The sequence below is a fragment of the Mauremys mutica genome, chromosome 20 (assembly GCF_020497125.1).
Source record: "Mauremys mutica isolate MM-2020 ecotype Southern chromosome 20, ASM2049712v1, whole genome shotgun sequence".
Taxonomy (NCBI): domain Eukaryota; kingdom Metazoa; phylum Chordata; order Testudines; family Geoemydidae; genus Mauremys; species Mauremys mutica.
The window spans coordinates 10,197,650-10,217,124 of NC_059091.1; the positions used below are offsets into that span (position 1 = coordinate 10,197,650).

Consider the following 19,475-nt stretch of genomic DNA (forward strand, 5'->3'; position numbering starts at 1 on the left):
TTGTGAACAGATACTTCACACTGGTTAATTTTAATGAGAGGGAAGGAACACTGGCCAGAATAGGGAAATAATAGATACAGAATATTTACTAAGTGAGATCTATGCAACTCTGCAGGGCCGGATGAAATTCACCCTAGAGTACTTAAGAAACTAGCTGAAGCAATCTCTGAACCATTAGCGATAATCTTCCAGAACTCATGGAGGGTGGGTGAGGTTCATAACAAGGACAAACTTAAAAAAAAAAGGTTCTCAGGGAAGTAAAGACGGGACAGGCTAACTTCAATCCCCCAAAAAGATACTGGAAAAAATGATTAATCTACCAATTTATTAAAAGCTAGAGGATAATAGGTGATAAGTAAGAACCAACATGGATTTGTCAAGAACAAGCAGGTGCGGCTCTAGGCACAAGCAAAGCAAGCACGTGCTTGGGGCAGCCCATTTGCCGGGGCAGCAGGGAAGCTGAGAACCAACAGGGGGCTCTGGGAGCTGTAGTTCCTTGGTTAGCTCCCTGCCTATAGAGCCAGCCCTGGAGCAGGGAAAGAACTACATTTCCCAGCATTGCCTTGGCCACTACCAACTGGGAAGGAAGGAGGGGGACCTCATGCGGCAGCCTGCTGTGAGTGCTGTGAATGGTAGGGAGACCAGACTTTAACATTCAAAAAACAGGACACTCCACGGGGAGGGAAGCTCCCCCCCCGCCACCATCCACTCCCTCCGACTGCCCCCCACAGAAACCCCAACCCATCCAACCCCCCCCGCTCCCTGTCCCCTGATCACCCCCTGCCGGGACCCCTGCCCCTAACTGCCCCCCAGGACCCCACCCTCTATCTAAGCGCTGCTGGTCCTTGTTGCCTGATTGCCCCATCCCGGGACCCCTGCCCCTAACTGCCCCTTGGGACCCCAGCCCCCACCTAAACCTCCCTTCTCCTTGTCCCCAACTGCCCCCCTAGGACTCCACCCCCTAGCTGTCCCCTGACAAACCCCTGGGATTCCCATGCCTATCCAACCGCTGCCTGTCCCCTGACGGCCCCCCCGAACCCCTGACCCATCTAACCCCCCTTCTCCCTGCTCCTGACTGCCCCCCTGAACCTCCGCCCCATCCAACCCCCCCGCTCCCTGTCCCTTGACTGCCCCCCCGGAACCCTCCACCCCTTCTCCAACCCCCCAGCCCCCTTACCGTGCCACTCAGACCAGCTTGTCTGGTTCCGCGCAGCGCCAGACACACTGCTGCATACATGCTGCCGTACTCCCCCGCAGAGCCCATGGAGCCCACAGCCCCCCCCTCCACCCCCACCCCAGCAGCTGCCTTCCAGATTTGAACACCTCAAAATTCAGGAGTGCTCAAGCTCAGTTTGGGCAGCTGCTACTTCATTTCTCCCAAATCAAATACATTGATCCACTGCAACTTGCTGTAGAAAAAGTAGGATAAAATTGAGCAAGAAATGCTTCCCAGTGGTTATTAGGACTGGAATTGCTATTTTCAACAGCCATTGCCTTTTGTTTGTTTGTTTGTTTGTTTGTTTGTTTAAAAGGAAGACAGTGATATTGCATTGGCAAATTCCCCATAGAAACAAAGAGTGGAACAAAAGAATAATAAAGGCACCTCAACTTTTCCTCATTTATGGAGGACAGTCTTATAATATGCATCCAGATATCCTCCAATCACACAAGGTGAAAATTGTTCCACTTTACTGCAGTTCTGTAACCATATGGGACCCAATCCTGTTTGTGTTCTGTGCACGTCCAAAATTCCTGCTGAATGACCCACCCTGGGAGCAAGTTTCCAGTGACCCAGGGCTGCGGCGGAAGGAGGGTGCTGGTGGGGGGTGGGGGGGAAGATCGCAGGGCTGGGGTGGCAGGAGGTGTCTGTGGGGGGGCACTGGTGGGGGGGAAGGGGGGAACCCAGGACTGGGGCGGCAGGGGGGTGGGGGAAGGGCACTGGTGGGGGGGAAAGGGGGAAGCCCAGTGCTGGGGTGGCAGGGGGTGTGGGGCGGGGGGAGAGCCCAGGGCTGGGGCAGCAGGAGGGTGCGGGCGAGGGCCCAGGGCTGGGATTGAGGTAGCCAAATTTTTTTTTGCATGGGGCAGCAAAAAACCTAGAGCCGGCTCTGACACATACGCATCCATCAGATATTCTGCAGCTGCTGCATAGTTACCAGTCCTGGACATAGCTTGAGTTCATGGCTTGAATTTGGAGCTTGGGTTCGTAGCTTGTGGCAGCTAACTGGCCAGGAAAGCTGGGCACAAGGATGAGCTGGATCTCTGTTGGGCATGCACCTATGTCCTTCCATGTTGGCAGCAGACTGTTACCCTCCAAAGTCTCCCATCTCACCCATCCTTTTTGTAGGCTTTAGTTTGAATCCAGAGTCTATAGGTCTTGCTGTGTCACGCTGCCTCTGGGTTTGGTGATTGATCACCCGTCAATTGCAGTCGTGACTTTCAGCCTCGGACCTGGCTTTGATCTTCCTTCTATTGTACCTTTTCTTTTTAGGGTGGACTCTTCTCACTTTATCAGAGGAGTAGCCATGTTAGTCTGGATCTGTAAAAGCAGCAAAGAGTCTTGTGGCACCTTATAGACTAACAGACGTTTTGGAGCATGAGCATTCGTGGGTGAATACCCACTTCATCGGATGCATTCTTACTATTCTTCCTATCTTCTCACTTCGTTAGGGCTCTTGTCTGCTTCTTCAGCCGGTGAGGTTTGAACTTTATTTCATCAGGACAGGCTGGGGCTGGAGGTTGATTCCATCATCTATACATACCTCAGTCACACATCTAAACTAAACTAATAAGATTACAGCAGGGTTTGCAAAAATGAAGGTTGGAGGAAGCTTTTGCAAAATGGAGTGACCGTTTTAAAATACAGTTTGAATTACAATATGGCAAACAGTGAACAGAAGTTACAATGTAGGCAAGTGTAATGAATGGTGAACAGAAGTTACATTAATAAAGTGAACAATTAAAAACTTTAATTTATCAGTTCTACAAAACACATCAACTAAATTAATTTTTATTGATGACACTCTTTGCAGTAAACCATATGGAAAAAGAATTCCAATTACCTTTGTCCCTTGCTATGTATAACTTATTTTGTGCCTTACCCTTTCTGATTTTGTCCTTGCACGTATATGCTATTCTTTTGTAATCCTCCTTAGTAATTCCACATTTTGTAGGATTTCTTTTTCATTTTCAGGTCATTAAAAAACTTCTGATGGAGTCATATGGGCCTCTTGCTATTCTTCCTATCTTCTCTTTGCATTTTATCTTTACTCGGAGACTTTCAGCTGGTCTGCTTCTCACCTCCTTCTGGACCTCAGAACAAGTGTACAATGCAATACTTTCTCTCTTTTTTTCCTGCCTGTCCTTCCTGAACAAGCTATAGCCCTCTATACCAATATTCCAGTCATGAGATTTAGCTCAGCAAGTATCTGTGATGCCAGTTAAGCTCAGTTATCACTTATGTATTAAAACTCCCAGTTCTTACTGTTTATTCCCCATTAGTATTACTCCTCCTAGAATCACAGAATATCAGGGTTGGAAGGGACCTCAGGAGGTCATCTAGTCCAACCCCCTGCTCAAAGCAGGACCAAACCCAACTAAATCATCCCAGCCAGGGCTTTGTCAAGCCTGACCTTAAAAACCTCTAAGGAAGGAGATTCCACCACCTCCCTAGGTAACCCATTCCAATGCTTCACCACTCTCTGAGTGAAAAAGATTTTCCTAATATCCAACCTATAAACATCTAAGATTTTAAGCAGATGCCCCCATGGATTTCCCTCTTGTTTCTCCTATAATTCTACTGCAATTTTCCACATCTACTTCTCCCCAAACATCTAGTCCTCTATTAAGGTCACTTGTTTTTACCTGGTGGCTTTTTTCACCTGCCCCCTCTGAACTTAATTTTAAGCTCTTCTCATAAGGTTGGTGAGTCAACGCATGAAGATGTTCTTCTCCTTCTTGGTCAGACGGACCACAACTCTTCCCAGCAAACCTCCTTCCTGCAGTAGCAGCCCGTGGTAGAGGAAGTCAAAGCCTCCCATAGACCCATCTTCATAACCCATTATGTGCATACACTACCGTTGAGTGTGTGTTGAGCAGAAAGAACACTCAGTGCAGGAGACGAGGGGACTGAGTTAAACTGCAGATGTCAAGTTCACATACTTCCATTTTCAGTGACTAATCTCTTAAGCCAGTGGGGATGGCCAGGGTACAAAAGTATTTCTGTAGATCAGCATGTGATTATTTGTATTGCAGCACTGCCTCATAGTCCCACTCACAGACCAGATTCCCATTGCGCTAGGACCTGTACAGACATAGAACAAGATGGTCCTTAACTGTCATTAACTAACACATATTAACAGCACAACAAACAGACAAGAGGATAATAAAGCAAGCAAAAAAGCCCCCTTTGACCAGGTACGAGCATATAACTAATATAACATATTTAGGGAATGTGAGGGCAGTTGACAGTCTGTGCCTCACGCTCCCAGTCTCCTGCCCAGGCCCTAGCTGTGCTGCAGGGATGCTGTAGGTCGGACACTTGCTCTGGCAGTGGCCACACACCCTCTGGCTCTAGGTGGCAGGATCCTTCTTCCCAGGGTCAGTCCCCCCCATCAGGGTTATGATCCCCCTCCAAGTCTGGCCTGCAAGGCCTCTTGGCTGGGGGCATCTCCCAGTGCTGCGCCTGCTGCCCAGGGTCCCCCCTCGCTCCCCACAGTGCTCACTGCTCCAGCTTCAGCCCCAGCACTGATGCTGCTCTGCCTCCAGCTCCCTGGGCTGCTTTTCTGGCCCCTCTGGCTCTGGTTGCTGCAGCTCTGCTCCCAGCACAGGTCTGCTCCCTGGGCTGCTTCTGTGGCCCTGCTCCCAGCACAGGTCTGCTCCCTGGGCTGCTTCAATTCATAAGGTAAGTTTGAGTGTTTGCTCTGAAACTGGAAGCCCCCACGGTGAGGAGAGAAACATCACCAGGTTGGAATGCAAGTTTGCCGCAGGAGCTGTCATCTTCTGGCCAACACAAGGAGGCCCCTGGACACCAGACAAACCCTTGTGGAACATCAGAAGACAAAGGACTTTTTTGATTGCTCTCCCCCCCGCCCCCCAAAGAAGGGATGTGCACATGGACTCGTCCCATCACCTTGAACTGTGGGGGAAAGGGAATAAAAATCCCCGACAAGAAGAAACGGCACCTTTGTGGCTGTTTGAACTCTGAAGGGCCAGAGACTTGAAACTGAAGCCAGAGATCCCCAGGGGCTGCCTCCTGGGGTGCCCTGAAAGATGCTTTGAATAGACAGATCAGGACAATTCTGTCACTCTCAGGAGTTAGATGGTAACTCATTGGTTGTACAAGTTCGCTTGCTTTGACCTGTAAATGACGCTCTTAGTCCTTTTCCCTAATTAATAAACCTTTAGCTAGTTTCTTACAGGATTGGCTCGCTCTGCCAGTTGCCGCAAGGACAGCAGGCAGGTTGCCTTCGGCAGCATGCCTAAGGAGGGTCTGTTGGTCCCACGGCTGAATCCGCAGGATCGGGGACCTCCCGCAGGCAAGCCGCAGAAGGCAGCCTGCCTGCCTGCCATGCTTGGGGCGGCAAAATACCTAGAGCCTCCCCTGGGTGTAAGTGACCATTTATCACTAAGTCCAGTTTGTCTGGGTGGCAGGATAGACTGGAGAGTCTAAAGGGACTGCGTGTGACTCCATGGTAAGGCTCGTATAGTGATCCAGGCGTTCACAGTTACTGGCTTGGTGAAATCTGATTGTAGAACACACCACCAGCTTGGGGTGTCTGCCCTGATATTGGCAGTCTGCTCTGAGTTAGGCACTCATGGTCGTGAGCCACTCCAGACATGCACTGCACTCTGAATTGACACAAGCGCTCCTGGTGAGGATGCGCAGGGGTGACCGGGAGCATGTGTTCAACTTCCCATAATGCAGTGTTCTGCATCCCATAATATTTCACACCTCTTTTCAAAATCCCCCAAAACCTGTGCGTCCCTTCTCACTGTCTACCATCTCTAACAGAAGCATGGAGCATGCACAGCTCTGCACTACTCTCGTGAGTATTGTGAGCACGGGGCACCTGAGCCTGCAGAATTTGCAGAGTGTGACTCATTTCAGCCCCATGAGGCACTTCAAAAACGTCTCTAATCACTCTGGGCTGGAATGACAGTGAGTGGCACAGTGGGATAGCTGCTCATGGTGCACTCTGCCTTGATACACGCACTCCTGGTGAGGCCACGCACCGCTGACTCAAGGAGTGCAGTGTGCACACGCACAAGCAATGTAATAACTGCGATGGCTGTATGCGTGGGCGGCAAGATATATACCCACATTGTGCCCAGGCACCAGCAATATTCAGAGCCCAGGGGCCCAGCTCCACCAATGTTTGGGGCCGGGTCTCCCCCCAGCCCCACCTACTGCCCCCACCCCCGCACCTCCTGAGTGTCCTCCGCTGCCCCCCCCCTTGCTGACCCAGGAGCAGGGCATCCCTGCTTCTTCTGTGCAGCTCCATGCTGCCCTGCTGCAGGGTCCTAGTGCCCTCCAAATCGACTGCCAGGGCAGACTCTGAGCCTGCCCTTCTACCTCAGACCCTTCCCTTTTCCGGTGGGACCTCTATCAGCACAGGCTCCCTCCACCCACAGTCAACACTCCTGCCCCATGCTGGGCAAGGAGGCAGCCCCATCCCCCACCCCCAGTGTGGCTACAGTCAGGGAAAACAGCAGGGGAGGGGCAGCACGGAGCACCCCCTGGCACCCACCAGTGACAGTGCTGGGGGTGAGTGTACTGCTCGGGGGGTGGGAAAGGGGGGCTCCTTCCCCAGAGCTCGCTGCTGCCGGCAGGGAAAGGGCTGGGGGGAGTCCTCCTCTCTGGCCCCTGTCCTGGAGCAGCCTGCCTGCACCCCAAACTCATCCCCAGCCCTGCCCCACCCCAGAGCCCATACCCCCAGCCAGAGCTTTCATCCCCCCACCACATCCTCAACCCTAGCCCTGAGCCCCTCCAGCACCCCAAGCCCCTCATCTCCAGCCCCAGCCAGAGCCCTCATCCCCCCGACACCCCAACCCTCTACCTTAGCCCTGAGCCTCTCCAGCACCCCAAGCCCCTCATCCCCAGTCCCAGCCAGAGCCCTCATCCCCCCACACCCGAACCTTCTGCCCCAGCCCTGAGCCCCCTCCTGCATCATGAACCCCTCATCCCCAGCCCCACCCCACAGCCCTCACCCCAGACCCCTCCCCTCTGCCATAGCCCTGATCCCCCTCCCACATCCCAAACCCAGCCCCACCCCTGCATCCCCTCCCTTCTCCAAACTCCCTCCCAGCGCCTGCACCCTGCACCCCTCCTGCACCCGAGACCTCCTCCCCCACTCAAAATCCTTCCCAGAGCCTTGGGTAGGTTGGGGGCAGAGATTTGGGGGGGGCAGAGTTTGGGCGGGGGCGGGTTCTGGGCAACACCAAAATGTCTACAAACCTGCCGCCCATGCTCCTGTATGCATAGAATAGATATGGCAGCATAACCTCCCAGTCATTCTGGCGTCTATCCACATACATCTTCAACATAGACTTCAGGGTTCCATTGAACCGTTCGACTAGACCGTTAGTCTGGGGGTGGTAGGGAGCAGCTTTCAGGTGCTTCACCCCAAATTACTCCCACAACTGCTTGAAAACCACCGACATAAAGTTAGACCCACGGTCAGACAATATTTCCTTGGGAAAACCCACTCTGCTAAAAATAGAGAACAAGGCCACTGCCACTGTCTCTGCCTCAATGTTAGCCAAGGCTACAGCCTCAGGATATCTGGTAGCAAAATCTACCAACAGCAGGATGTATTTCTTCCCATTTTTGGAAGGTTTGGGGAGTGGCCCTACAATATCCACAGCCACTCTGGCAAACGCCTCCCCAATAACGGGCAGAGGCTGGAGGGGCACCTTGCTAGGCCCCCTTTAACCCCTTACGCTTCTGGCACAGTTCACAGCTCCTGCAGTAATCTCTCACCGACCCAAAAAGGTGAGGCCAGTAGAAATTTTGCTCTAGCCTGTCACATGTTTTGCCTAGACCCAGATGTCCTGCAAATGGACCATCATGAGCCAACTTCAACAAATCATTGCGGTAACTCTCAGGTACCACAAGATGTTTGCGAACTGCTGCTTAGGAATTCTTCCTTCCCCTAGGCGGCTCCCTATACAACAGCCCATCCTGCATAAAAAACCTGCCTCTCTCTTCACTGGCTGGGACCTGACTCTCTCTAGAGATACATCACTTTGCTGAGCCACAATGAATTCACTCTGGGTTTTGTTTGAATTCAGAACCATCTCTGATATTTCAGACAAACCCTCACCTGATTCATCTTGAGAGACACTCTCTGTCTGTTTGCCGTTCCCCTCACTGCCATCAGTCAGGGTATTTGCCACAGACCCAAACTCCCTCTGTGACCTGGTCACCATATTAACTTGGCCAGGCACCCCCAGTATGTTATTTCCTACCAAAACATCCACCGGAATTAAATCCCGGACAGCAGCCTTCACATCTCGTTTAAAGCCATCCCACTCAAGGTGGATTCTAGCCATCGGCAGGTCCACAGAGTACTCAGATAGTGCTACTATCGTCACATATTCCCCAGGGAACATGTCCTCTGGCTTCACCAGATGTCCCTTGACTTTAGTTACATCCGAGCCAGTGTCTTGCCATCCCATGCATTCAACACCATTGACCTTTGCCTCCATAATAAACCTCTCACTCCCTTGCCATGCCTTAGTTCTGACATAACTGGTGAGCTCATCACCTCCTCCCATACCACTGGAGACGATGGGGTTGGCATTAGCCACTGCTTTGCTTGCACCTGAACTTAAGGTGGTGCTGTTGAGGCTTGGTTCAGCCTGAGTGCTCAGGGTAATGGAGTTGGCATTTACTGCTGGCTTTGGGCTGCCCTTCAGTGTCGGGCAATCTGGTCTCATGTGGCCGAGCATGCCACAGTGATAGCAGGTAACCTGTTCCGTCCTGGGATGTGAGTTCCTACCCTCCAGGCCCCCTAGGGCTCCTTTAGAAGAGTCAGGGCCAGTTTACTTTTAAATCCTTCCTTCCTCTTGACCTGGGGAGAATGGTGATTATTTTTCCCCAGGGGTTTACATCCTTCCCGAGCCCTGTTTTGGGTAGGGGCATCCGCAATCTCTGCTGCCCATAGGACTGACTCAGGGTCCCTATCAGACACAGCTGCTCTAACATGGTCAGGCACAATGTCTAGGAACTGTTCCAAAGTTATCAAATCCGGCAGTTTTTCAAAACTCCCATGTGCCTTTGCTCCCATAACCCACTTTTTAACAAAACCCATCAGCTTATGAGCACATTCTACAAAAGTCCAATCCTTAGACATTTTAAACTCTCTAAATTTAACTCTGTAAGATTCAGGAGTAACCTTGAACCACCTTAACACAGAATCTTTAAACCGCTCATAATCTAAGGCTTCTTGTTCCCCCAATTCATTAAATACCTCCCTGGTTTTTCCAGTCAGTCTGGTCAGCAGGGCAGGCATTTGCTGACCTTCTGGGATCTGGTACAGATTGCAGAGGCATTTAAAGGTAGGCAAAAACTCCTCTATATCCTCAGTATCACTGTAAATGGGACACATCCTTTCCCAGTTTTTCTCATGGTGGTGGGGAAGGGGGCGATGATTTTCTCTCTTCTTCCATTACTTGGAGCTGAAGTTTGTCCATCTCCTGTTCCATCTTGTGAGTCTCCTGTTCAGCAGCCAGCAGCTCCAGATGCCCCTTACGAGCTCTCTCTTATCAGCCTCCTTCTTTCTCTCATCAGCCTCCTTCTTTCTTTTATCAGCTACTTTCTCTCTCTCATCGGCCTCCTTCTTTCTTTTATCAGCTTCTTTCTCTAGTTCAGCTATTTTTTGCTTCTCCAGCAATCGAAGATCTGCTAGATTCCGTTCATGCTCAAGTTGCAGTTTACTTGTCGTCTTTTGCCCTCTAATTCTTTCTGCATCTTCTGTATCCTCAGGTAAGGGCTGCGCTCTTGCCCCCTGATCACTGGCCAATAACAGATTTCTGAGTTCTTGATTTGTTGATTTCTTTCTAAAGCTTATCCCCTTTTCTGAACACAAATTTTCCAGGGCTTTTTTGTCAAGTCCCCCATATGCTCTTTGCTCAGCCATTGCAGCAGCTCTTTAACCAGTCAAACTCTCAAAACCAAAATTCAGATTTATATAGCGTGGGGTTATGACCCAAAGCTTAATTGACATGATTCTGTGGATCCAAGCATGACTACGCCACTGTGACAGTGCTGGTTCTGGCGGGACCCCACTGAGAGTGCCAATTCAGGACCAAATGCTTAAACAGGGTAGTTACAGCCCAAGGCTGGGGTTCTTCTACCTCTAAGGCAAACCAAACCAGCCAAACAAAGAGGACTTTGGTTGCAACCATGTTCTATATGGTCCCAGATTATATCAATAACGTCACACCAGGATTTCACTCCAGTTGCCTGGGAGGAATTCTGCATTCTGTGTCCTATAGAGGTTACTCCCTATTCTCTCTTTGCAGCTCACTGTGGTTGTTCTGCGAATTAGCTGCTGGTTGTGTTGTTCTTGTGTGGAAGCAGGGAAAGAAAGAGAGTGTTTAAGTGCAGGCATTTAAGTGTCAGAGACAGAACAACTATTGAGCTAAGTCTTAGCCTAATATCGTGAGACCTGTAGAAGCAGGGCTCACGTCAGAAGCAAGTGGAAAACAGCAGAATAGTCAGTGTGACCTAGCCTTGAGATAACAATGTTTTGAGAAGAGCAAGTGAGAAAATACTGGAATAGATAGCAAATAATCTAAATAAAATTTAAATGTTTTTAATTAATGCACATCACAAAGTATAAATGCTTGTGAGATTTTGCTTGTACTTTGGAGAAACTGAGGCAGAGATGCTCTCTGCCAGCTGTATTCTTCCCCTGCAATTGCCTGAATAAAGCTGTCTCTGATTTGTTGCCTCCAGCCTGAGAGTGGAGTTTTGTTTCTTCCACATGGGATATATGTATTCAAAACCAGTAGAGGGAATTTACGATATTGTACTTACACACAATAAACACAAACTGAGAATATTCTTAATTTGTTAAAACTTAAGCTCTCTTTCCGTGCAGCAGGAAAGTGAACATTTACTTCTCCCTAGATGATGCCGGACAGTAGTGCAACTTGTGCATTTTACAGTTGCACCTCTTACTGTAATATAAAATTCACCTGTTATCACTATAGGTCTCCTGCACATCTACCAACGTGATATATGCCATCATGTGCCAGCAATGCCCCTCTGCCATGTACATTGGCCAAACCGGACAGTCTCTACGCAAAAGAATAAATGGACACAAATCTGACATCAGGAATCATAACATTCAAAAACCAGTGGGAGAACACTTCAACCTCTCTAACCACTCAGTGACAGACTTGAAGGTGGCAATTTTGCAACAAAAAAACTTCAAAAACAGACTCCAAAGAGAAACTACTGAACTTGAATTAATATGCAAACTAGATACTATTAACTGTGGCCTAAACAAAGACTGGGAATGGTTGGGTCATTACACCAATTGAATCTATTTCCCTATGTTAAGTTCTCCTCACACCTTCTATGGGCCATCTTAATTATCACTTCAAAAAGTTTTTTTTCCTCCTGCTGATGATAGCTCATCTCAATTGATTAGACTCTGCCTGTTGGTATGCATACTTCCACCTTTTCATGTTCTCTGTATGTATAAATATCCCCTGTCTGTGTGTTCCATTCTATGCATCCGAAGAAGTGAGCTGCAGCTCACGAAAGCTCATGCTAAAATAAATTTGTTAGTCTTTAAGGTGCCACAAGTACTCCTGTTCTTTTAACTGGTAAGCTGTGACTCTTACTGATGCATGCTGTCTCCGTGTTTAGCACTTCAACATGCAAGTTCTACACTAACAGAGCACACTTTTGCTGGAAAAAATACGAGACACGCTTTGCTGCCAACTTCCACCTAGGACATGCAACATCTGTACTGGTGCATACCTGTTTAACTGGAATATGCATGCTAATGCAAGCTGATTACTGTAGCATTTAATATTTGCACTAGTACAGATCCTGCTCAGAAATATGCAAAATTTTTCTTGGTCAAATGAGTCCTGTACTAGTTACAAGGTTTATAGGCTTCCAATTGGATTTCTTAGTTCCACAAATCTTTTAACTAATATAAAAACCTAAATTCAATATTGTCTACTCTTAATCAAAAAGGCAATATCTTCTACTTTATTTAAAAACAAACGCTTGAATGATGTTAATGTTATAAAAGTATCAGAGGGGTAGCCGTGTTAGTCTGGTTCTGTAGAAGCAGCAAAGAGTCCTGTGGCACCTTATAGACTAACAGACGTTTTGCAGCATGAGCTTTCGTGGGTGAATACCCACTTCTTCGGATGCAATGTTATAAAAGGTGTCTGTCAGGATCTGCTGCATGCTTAAAGTGTTTGAGGAGATGAATATCTAATGAATGAATTACTGACTGTGACTATTTAATCACTGTAGGTGATTGACATCATGAGGGTGAATGTGGACAAGGTTTTGGAACGAGATCCAATGCTGTCAGAGTTGGATGATGCACTGCGGGCGGAATTTGAGACCAATGCTACCAAGCTGAAAAAAAAGTATTGGTGGAAGAACTGTAAGGTAACCATGACTTGAGTATTTCCAATGCAAATTAATGTGACTAAGAACTATAAGTTGTTGAATACTCCATAAAGGGGAAGAAATCCAAATAACTTTGGCCAATTTCTGCAGCGTTTACTCATGGTGAATAGTATTTAAGATTACAACATCTGGTCCTTAATGAGCATCTGGATAAGTGAAGTAGATGAACTTTCCAAAAGTTGGGTGTCCTGGCCAAGTTCCTTTACACAAAACATTCTCCAAGACACAAATGTGGCTAAGGAGAAACGAATGTACTAGTTTAAGGTGTTGGAGATCTAGAAGGAAGAAATTCAGTGATATGGATTGAATGATGACAAAACACACAACAGCACGGAGAACCTTTAGTCTCTGACAGTCACGTGTGCTAATTACAGGAAGGCCTGGAAGCCTACTCTTTCTTTGCTGAGAAGCCAAGACAGAGTGGAAAACATTAATTTGTAAGGCAGGGGAGCAGTAGTTGAGTCTAGAGAAGAAGCTTTTGCCCTCTTTTAAAAATATCTAAGTGAGCTGTTTGTACTAAATTATGTGCTTTTTTTTAACAGATATGGGCAGTGTTGATAGCATTTGTTCGCATCATCATCATCATCACCATCACTGGTATGTATTTAGCTAAAGTACTATTTTGTCAGTAGGACTAGAGTACATGAGGCATAATCTGTAAATTGAATGCAAAAAGTTGTTAATGTAACACACTCTGGTTGTGACTGCTAGTACGTAGGTCATAATATTCAAAAGTTAAGGTTCACACAGTAACGCTAACTTAGCCATATTGCATGCTTGACATATGCAGTAGTTCAAAGTAGTACTTACACTGCTTAATTGATGTTTGAACATAATCTGTGTGATGTGGTGAAGTTATGGCTTCTGTGGGAACCTTAACTGTTGAATCTCAGGCTTTTTTGCATTGAGCAGAAATGGGATCATGCAGGAGACTGGGATCCCTGAGTCCCTGTCCCAGCTCTGCTAGTGACTCTGAGCGTGACCAGGTCACGTGACCACTTCTTTGCCTCAGTTTTTCCAATCTTTAAAATGGGGATAATGACGCATACCTCACAGGGGTTTCCAAAGAGTAACATGAAATGTTTTGAGAACTTAGATAACAGAAGCTGTGGACATACACCTTTCTCAAATTCATCTTTCATGGTATTTCTACATTTATTAATCCTTTAGACTCCAGGTTCAACACCCTTATGTCACTTTTTGTTCTTGCAAAGCAGTCTGGCCCTCTTCTATCGGGTCACATCCTTTTCTTAATCCCCATATGGGTACTCCAGCCAATCAGAGTCCCCTTGCTGTCTTCCAGCCCAGAAGCCAGGCAAAACAAAGAACAAAAAAAGTAGGGAAGCTTCATATGAGACTCCTTCTCCAATCCTCAATAGTGCCAAGATAGCAAGGTAGTTAGGCCAGGTCTACACTTTAAACTTACCCCTGCATGCCATTGATAGAACTATGTGTGAAAAATCCACACCTGTGAGCGACGCAGTTACACCTACTTAACCCCTGTTGTAGACAGCGCTACGTGGCCAGGAGAGCTTTTCCCCTCGACATAGCTACTGTCCCTCGTGGAGGTGGATAAACTATGCCAATGGGAGAAGCTGTCCCATCAGGGTAGTATTGTCTTCACTGAAGCGCTACAGCAGTCCAGCTGCACTGGTGCCACTGCAGGTCTACACTTAAAACCCTGCCCTTAGACTCAGTTCAGGCAAGAGCCTTGATCTGACAAGCCTCACTTGAGTGCAGGAAACACCACTGACTTCATGCACTAGCTTTCCTGCTGGAGCAGAAGCCTGGGAGAGGAGGAGGACAGGCAGTTCTCAAGGATTCATCACCGGTGAACAAGCTGTTTAAACAGAAGTATATTGCAGTAGAAGCTGTAAGAGAAAAGACATTTATGCTCCCTTGTTTGATATCCAGATTTCACTTGTCCCAAATTCTGAATGTTGGCGGATGTACCCGTATGTATACAACAGCCACAAGCCCATCATTATAACTGGTAACAAACCTGTAAATACAAATGCAAGTGGAGATGTTTCTGGTGAGTGCAAGCAGGGCCGGCTCCAGGTTTCTGCTGACCCAAGTGGTGGGGGAAAAAAAAAAGCCAATCGGCGGCACTTCGGTGGCAGCTCAGTAGTGCCGCTCCATTCTTCGGCAGCACTTTGGGAACGGGTCCTTCACTCCCTCTCTTCCTCTTTGGCGGCACTTCGGTGGCAGCTCTAAGAAGAAGAGAGGGACTGAGGGACCCGCCGCCAAATTCCTGCCAAAGACCTGGACTTGCGGCCCCAATAGTGGATGGAGTGCCGCCCCTTTGTATTAGCCGTCCCAAGCACCTGCTTCCTTAGCTGGTGCCTGGAGCCGGCCTTGGGTGCAAGGAAGACTGTGGATTCATATTCTGGTCATAGCAGAGCCAGGGAGCTTATGACTAGTTACACTGCTTGGTGTTCAGCTGTTTGAATTTGTGATGTAGCTGTTAACAAGCTTTCCAGCAGGATTAATTTACTCTCCAACTCTGACAGCATATTCATTTCTCATCTTTGGGCCTGTTTGTAACACAATCTACAGCAACTAATTGTGATGCTACAAACAGAATTGTGACCATAGGTGAGAAATACCCAGGACATGAATTCTAAAAGCCAAGCCTGTGCATGCAGGGGCGGCTCTAGGAATTTGGCCGCCCCAAGCAGTCATGCCTGCGGGAGGTGCTGGTCCCGCGGCTCGGGTAAACCTCCCGCAGGCATGACTGCGGAGGGTGCGCTGGTCCCATGGCTCCAGTGGACCTCCCGCAGCTGCGGAGGGTTCGCTGGTCCCACGGCTCCGGTGGAGCATCCGCAGGCATGCCTGCGGGAGGTCCACCTGAGCCGCGGGACCAGCGAACCGTCCGCAGTCATGCCTGCGGGAGGTCTACCCGAGCTGCGGGACCAGCACACCCTCTGCAGTCATGCCTGCGGGAGGTCCGCTGTCCCGCGGCTCCATTGGACCTCCTGCAGGCATGACGGCGGAAGGTCCGCCGGACCCGCCTGCCGCCCTGCCGGCAAAATGCCACCCCATGCGCGCGCTTGGCACGCTGGGGTCTGGAGCCGGCCCTGTGTGCATGAATGAAACTATGGTAAAACAAACACAGGAAATTATTTAGAATTTCCTTTTGTTGAATATTTTGAGTGTTCCGTTGCTCAAGTCTTTAAGTTGCAGAATTGTTTTATGCCTCTTTGATGTGGGGCAAGAGGACTGTCGCTTTTTCCAATCCTTATTTTTCTGTTATAGTCTGGAGTGTATCCTCATGAGTTACAAGAAGAAATGCAAACCAGTGGAAGCCATCTCTCTCCTTCAAACCTGCTGTATTCTCAAGCTCTCACCTACTGATATATAAAGCAAAATTATTTCGATTAGTCATGTGATAACTTTCTCTCATTTATAGGAAATGTGCCTTTATTTAAAAGTTACACTCCTAATTTTAAAATACTAATAAGCACAGGCCACACCTTGCACAGTGCCTTGGTAATCTTGAGTATGAGCTGGTGAAGAGGATTTCATGTTTGCATTTCAGAATCTAGAAGCAATGTATTGTTGCCAGTGACGACAGCATTCTAGATCAATTTGAAGAGTATGTTTGGGTATCTGTCCTCTTCGCTGTCTCCTTCATGCCCCAATTTAAAGATGTCTCTTCTGACACACTACTAAAGGAATGGGAACCAAATCTTAAATTTGTGCCTTCTTGGAAGAAACTCTGAATACGTCTGCCATTTGAACAGACTTTGCCTGCCTTGCCTTACTCCATTAATGCCTTCTGACTAGTTGTGGAAGAACCTGCCACCCTTGTAAACACTACTTGTCATTCACTGCTGTTTTATCAATATGCAGTTAAATTCTATTATTGAAGTTCTAAATATTGGAGCACTGAACCGTTAGTGTTGCCTTGTGGTATTTCTGATTAAACACATCTCTATAAGGTGTTTACATTTTCTTCAAAAGACAGTCTGTCACTTTTTGGTGTCAGTTTAATCTGAAAGAGTATCTTTAAAAATGTTTAGTGTTTGTAATGTAGACACTTACCAAAGTTGGTTTTGTTTGGGGGTTTTGTCTTTTACCAAAAAGTAGTTCAGTGAAAACTTTTCTCTGCAAGCCAGCAAGATGTTTCCAGTGTAGAATCAGTGCCAAATGTAGTTTAAAAATGTATATATATTTATATGTAATCTGTTTGCATTACTTCACAAATTGTCTTCCCTCTAAACTAGTCCTCTGAGTGAATGTTCCCTTAGGACTTCGGGAAAGGTTGGTAACAAACGCCGTTGCCTCTTCCCTCTTCTCGACAAACTTTTTCGGTATGGCTGACTGTTCTCCACGAGGAGGGAAAGAAATAACTTGGTGCTTCACCCAGAGTCACCACTATAGCCTGGTCTACACTACGCGTTTAAACCGGTTTTAGGAGCGTAAACCCGATTTAACGCCACAGCCGTCCACACTAGGAGGCACCATATATCGATTTTAATGGCTCTTTAAACCGGTTTCTGTACTCCTCCCTAACGAGAGGAGTAACGCTAGTATCGGTATTAAAATATCGGATTAGGGTTAGTGTGGACGCTGATCGACGGCATTGGCCTCCGGGAGCTATCCCACAGTGCACCAGTGACCGCTCTGGACAGCATTCTGAACTCGGATGCACTGGCCAGGTAGACAGGAAAAGCCCCACGAACTTTTGAAATTCATTTCCTGCTTCCCCAGCGTGGAGATCTCATCTCATCAGCACAGGTGACCACGCACAGCTCATCAGCACAGTTAACAATGCAGTCTCCTGAGAATCGTAAAAGAGCCCCAGCATGGACTGCACGGGAGGTACTGGATCTGATCGCTATCTGGGGAGAGGATTCAGTGCTAACAGAACTGCGTTCCAAAAGACGAAATGAAAAAGTATTTGAAAGAATTTCTAAGGCTATGACGGATAAAGGCCACAGCCGGGACTCAGTGCAGTGCAGAGTGAAAGTTAAGGAACTCAGACAAGGCTACCAGAAAACCAAAGAAGCAAACGGAAGGTCCGGGGCAGGTCGAAAAACATGCCGCTTCTATGCTGAGCTGCATGCAATTTTAGGGGGCTGCGCCACAAGTACCCCACCCCTGATGATGGATTCCGAGGTGGGGGTTGTAATCTCTGCCATGGCTGAGGATTATGCAGACGGGGAAGATGAAGATGAAGAAGAGGAGGAAGACATAGCAGAGAGCACACAGCACTCCGTGAGCCCCAGCAGCCAGGAGCTTTTTATCACCCTGACGGAATTACCGTCCTCCCAGCCCTCACAAGCCACTATCCCAGACAATGACGCCATGGAAGGGAGCTCTGGTGAGTGTACCTTTGCAAATAGCAAACATTGTTTTTTAAGCAAGCCTTTTTTAATGATTGATTTGCCCTGAGGACTTGGGATGCATTCGCAGACAGTATAGTTACTTAGAAAAGTTTGTTAACATGTCCGGGGATTGAGAGGAAATCCTCCAGGGACATCTCGATGAAGCGCTCCTGTAGGTACTCCAGAAGCCTTTGCAGAAGGTTTCTGGGCAAGGCAGCCTTGTTCCGCCCACCGTGGTAGGACACTTTACCACGCCATGCATGTAGCAAGTAATCAGGTATCATTGCGTGGCAAAGCATAGCAGCGTATGGTCCCGGTGACTGCTGGCATTCAAGAAGCATCCGTTCTTTATCTTGTTCTGTTATCCTCAGCAAAGTGATATCGTTCAGGATAACCTGGTTAAAAATCAGGAATTTAAGTAAGGGGGGTGGCCATTTTTCTACTGGGTTCGTGGACTGCATCAGCTTAAAAAAAAACTTTCCTGCACGTAGCGAAGCGGGGGGAGGGGAGGAGTGAAATGCCTATGATCTTTTCTGTGTTTGGTCACCGGCGATCTTCCCCAAGGTCCCAGACACGCAGTGGGTAGGGGGCGGGGGAAGGTTGTTGATTAGCAGGGAGCTAGCGTGGTATTAGCCATGCGTTGGGGGGGAGGGGTACATCACTACAGAAGCAGAAAGACAGTGGCTTACCATGGCCGCATGCAAGCTGAATTCTGATGCCTGGACCTGTGTCTGTGAGATCTGTAACTCCAGAGCTGCAGGCACTCACTATTAAGATTAAAAATGCGACCTTGTAGGGAAATCACATGTGCTAGGTGAATACTTCTTTTCACTGTGAAAGAGTATAATCATTGTTCTGTAAAATGTATCTTTCTAAATATTTATCTCCCTCATGCAGCTGCAAATTTTTCAACCATCCCTCCTCCATCCCAAAGGCTAGCACAGATAAGGCGGAGGAAAAAGAAGACGCGAGATGAGATGTTCTCGGATATTATGGAAGTTACACGCAATGAAAGAGCTCATCTGAATGAGTGGAAGGACGTGGTTTCAAATTACAGGAAAGAGGCCAGTGAATGTGAGGACAGGAGGGATGAACGTGAGGACAGGAGGGACAACCGAGATGAGAGGTGGCGGCAGGAAGACCGGCAGGAAAATCAGCGGTGGCGGCAGGAAGATCAGCGGTGGCGGGATGCAACTCTGGGGCTGCTGCGTGATCAAACTGACATGCTCCGGCGTCTTGTGGAGCTTCAGGAAAGGCAGCATGATCACAGAGTGCCGCTGCAGCCCCTGTATAACCACCCTCAACCCTCACCTTGTTCCACATCCTCCTCACCCAGACATGTAAGAACGCGTGGGGGGAGGCTCCGTGCACCCGCCCACTCCACCCCCGTGGACAGCCCAACCAGAAGGCTGTCGTTACTGTGAATTTTTTTTTAATGGCCTTCTCCATCCCTCCTATCCTCCTCCCAAACCACA

General features: G+C 48.2%; 1 protein-coding gene across 1 annotated transcript; it reads left to right on the forward strand.

Moving 5' to 3' along the window:
- Nucleotides 1-576: 576 nt before the first annotated feature.
- LOC123353373 (vesicle-associated membrane protein 3-like) lies at nt 577-16,741 on the forward strand. Its single transcript, XM_044994404.1, has 4 exons — nt 577-616; nt 12,506-12,646; nt 13,210-13,264; nt 15,926-16,741. Exons 1-4 carry the CDS (start codon nt 602-604, stop codon nt 15,943-15,945), a joined length of 231 nt encoding a protein of 76 aa, XP_044850339.1. The 5' UTR covers nt 577-601; the 3' UTR covers nt 15,946-16,741.
- The last annotated feature ends 2,734 nt before the right edge of the window (nt 16,742-19,475 follow it).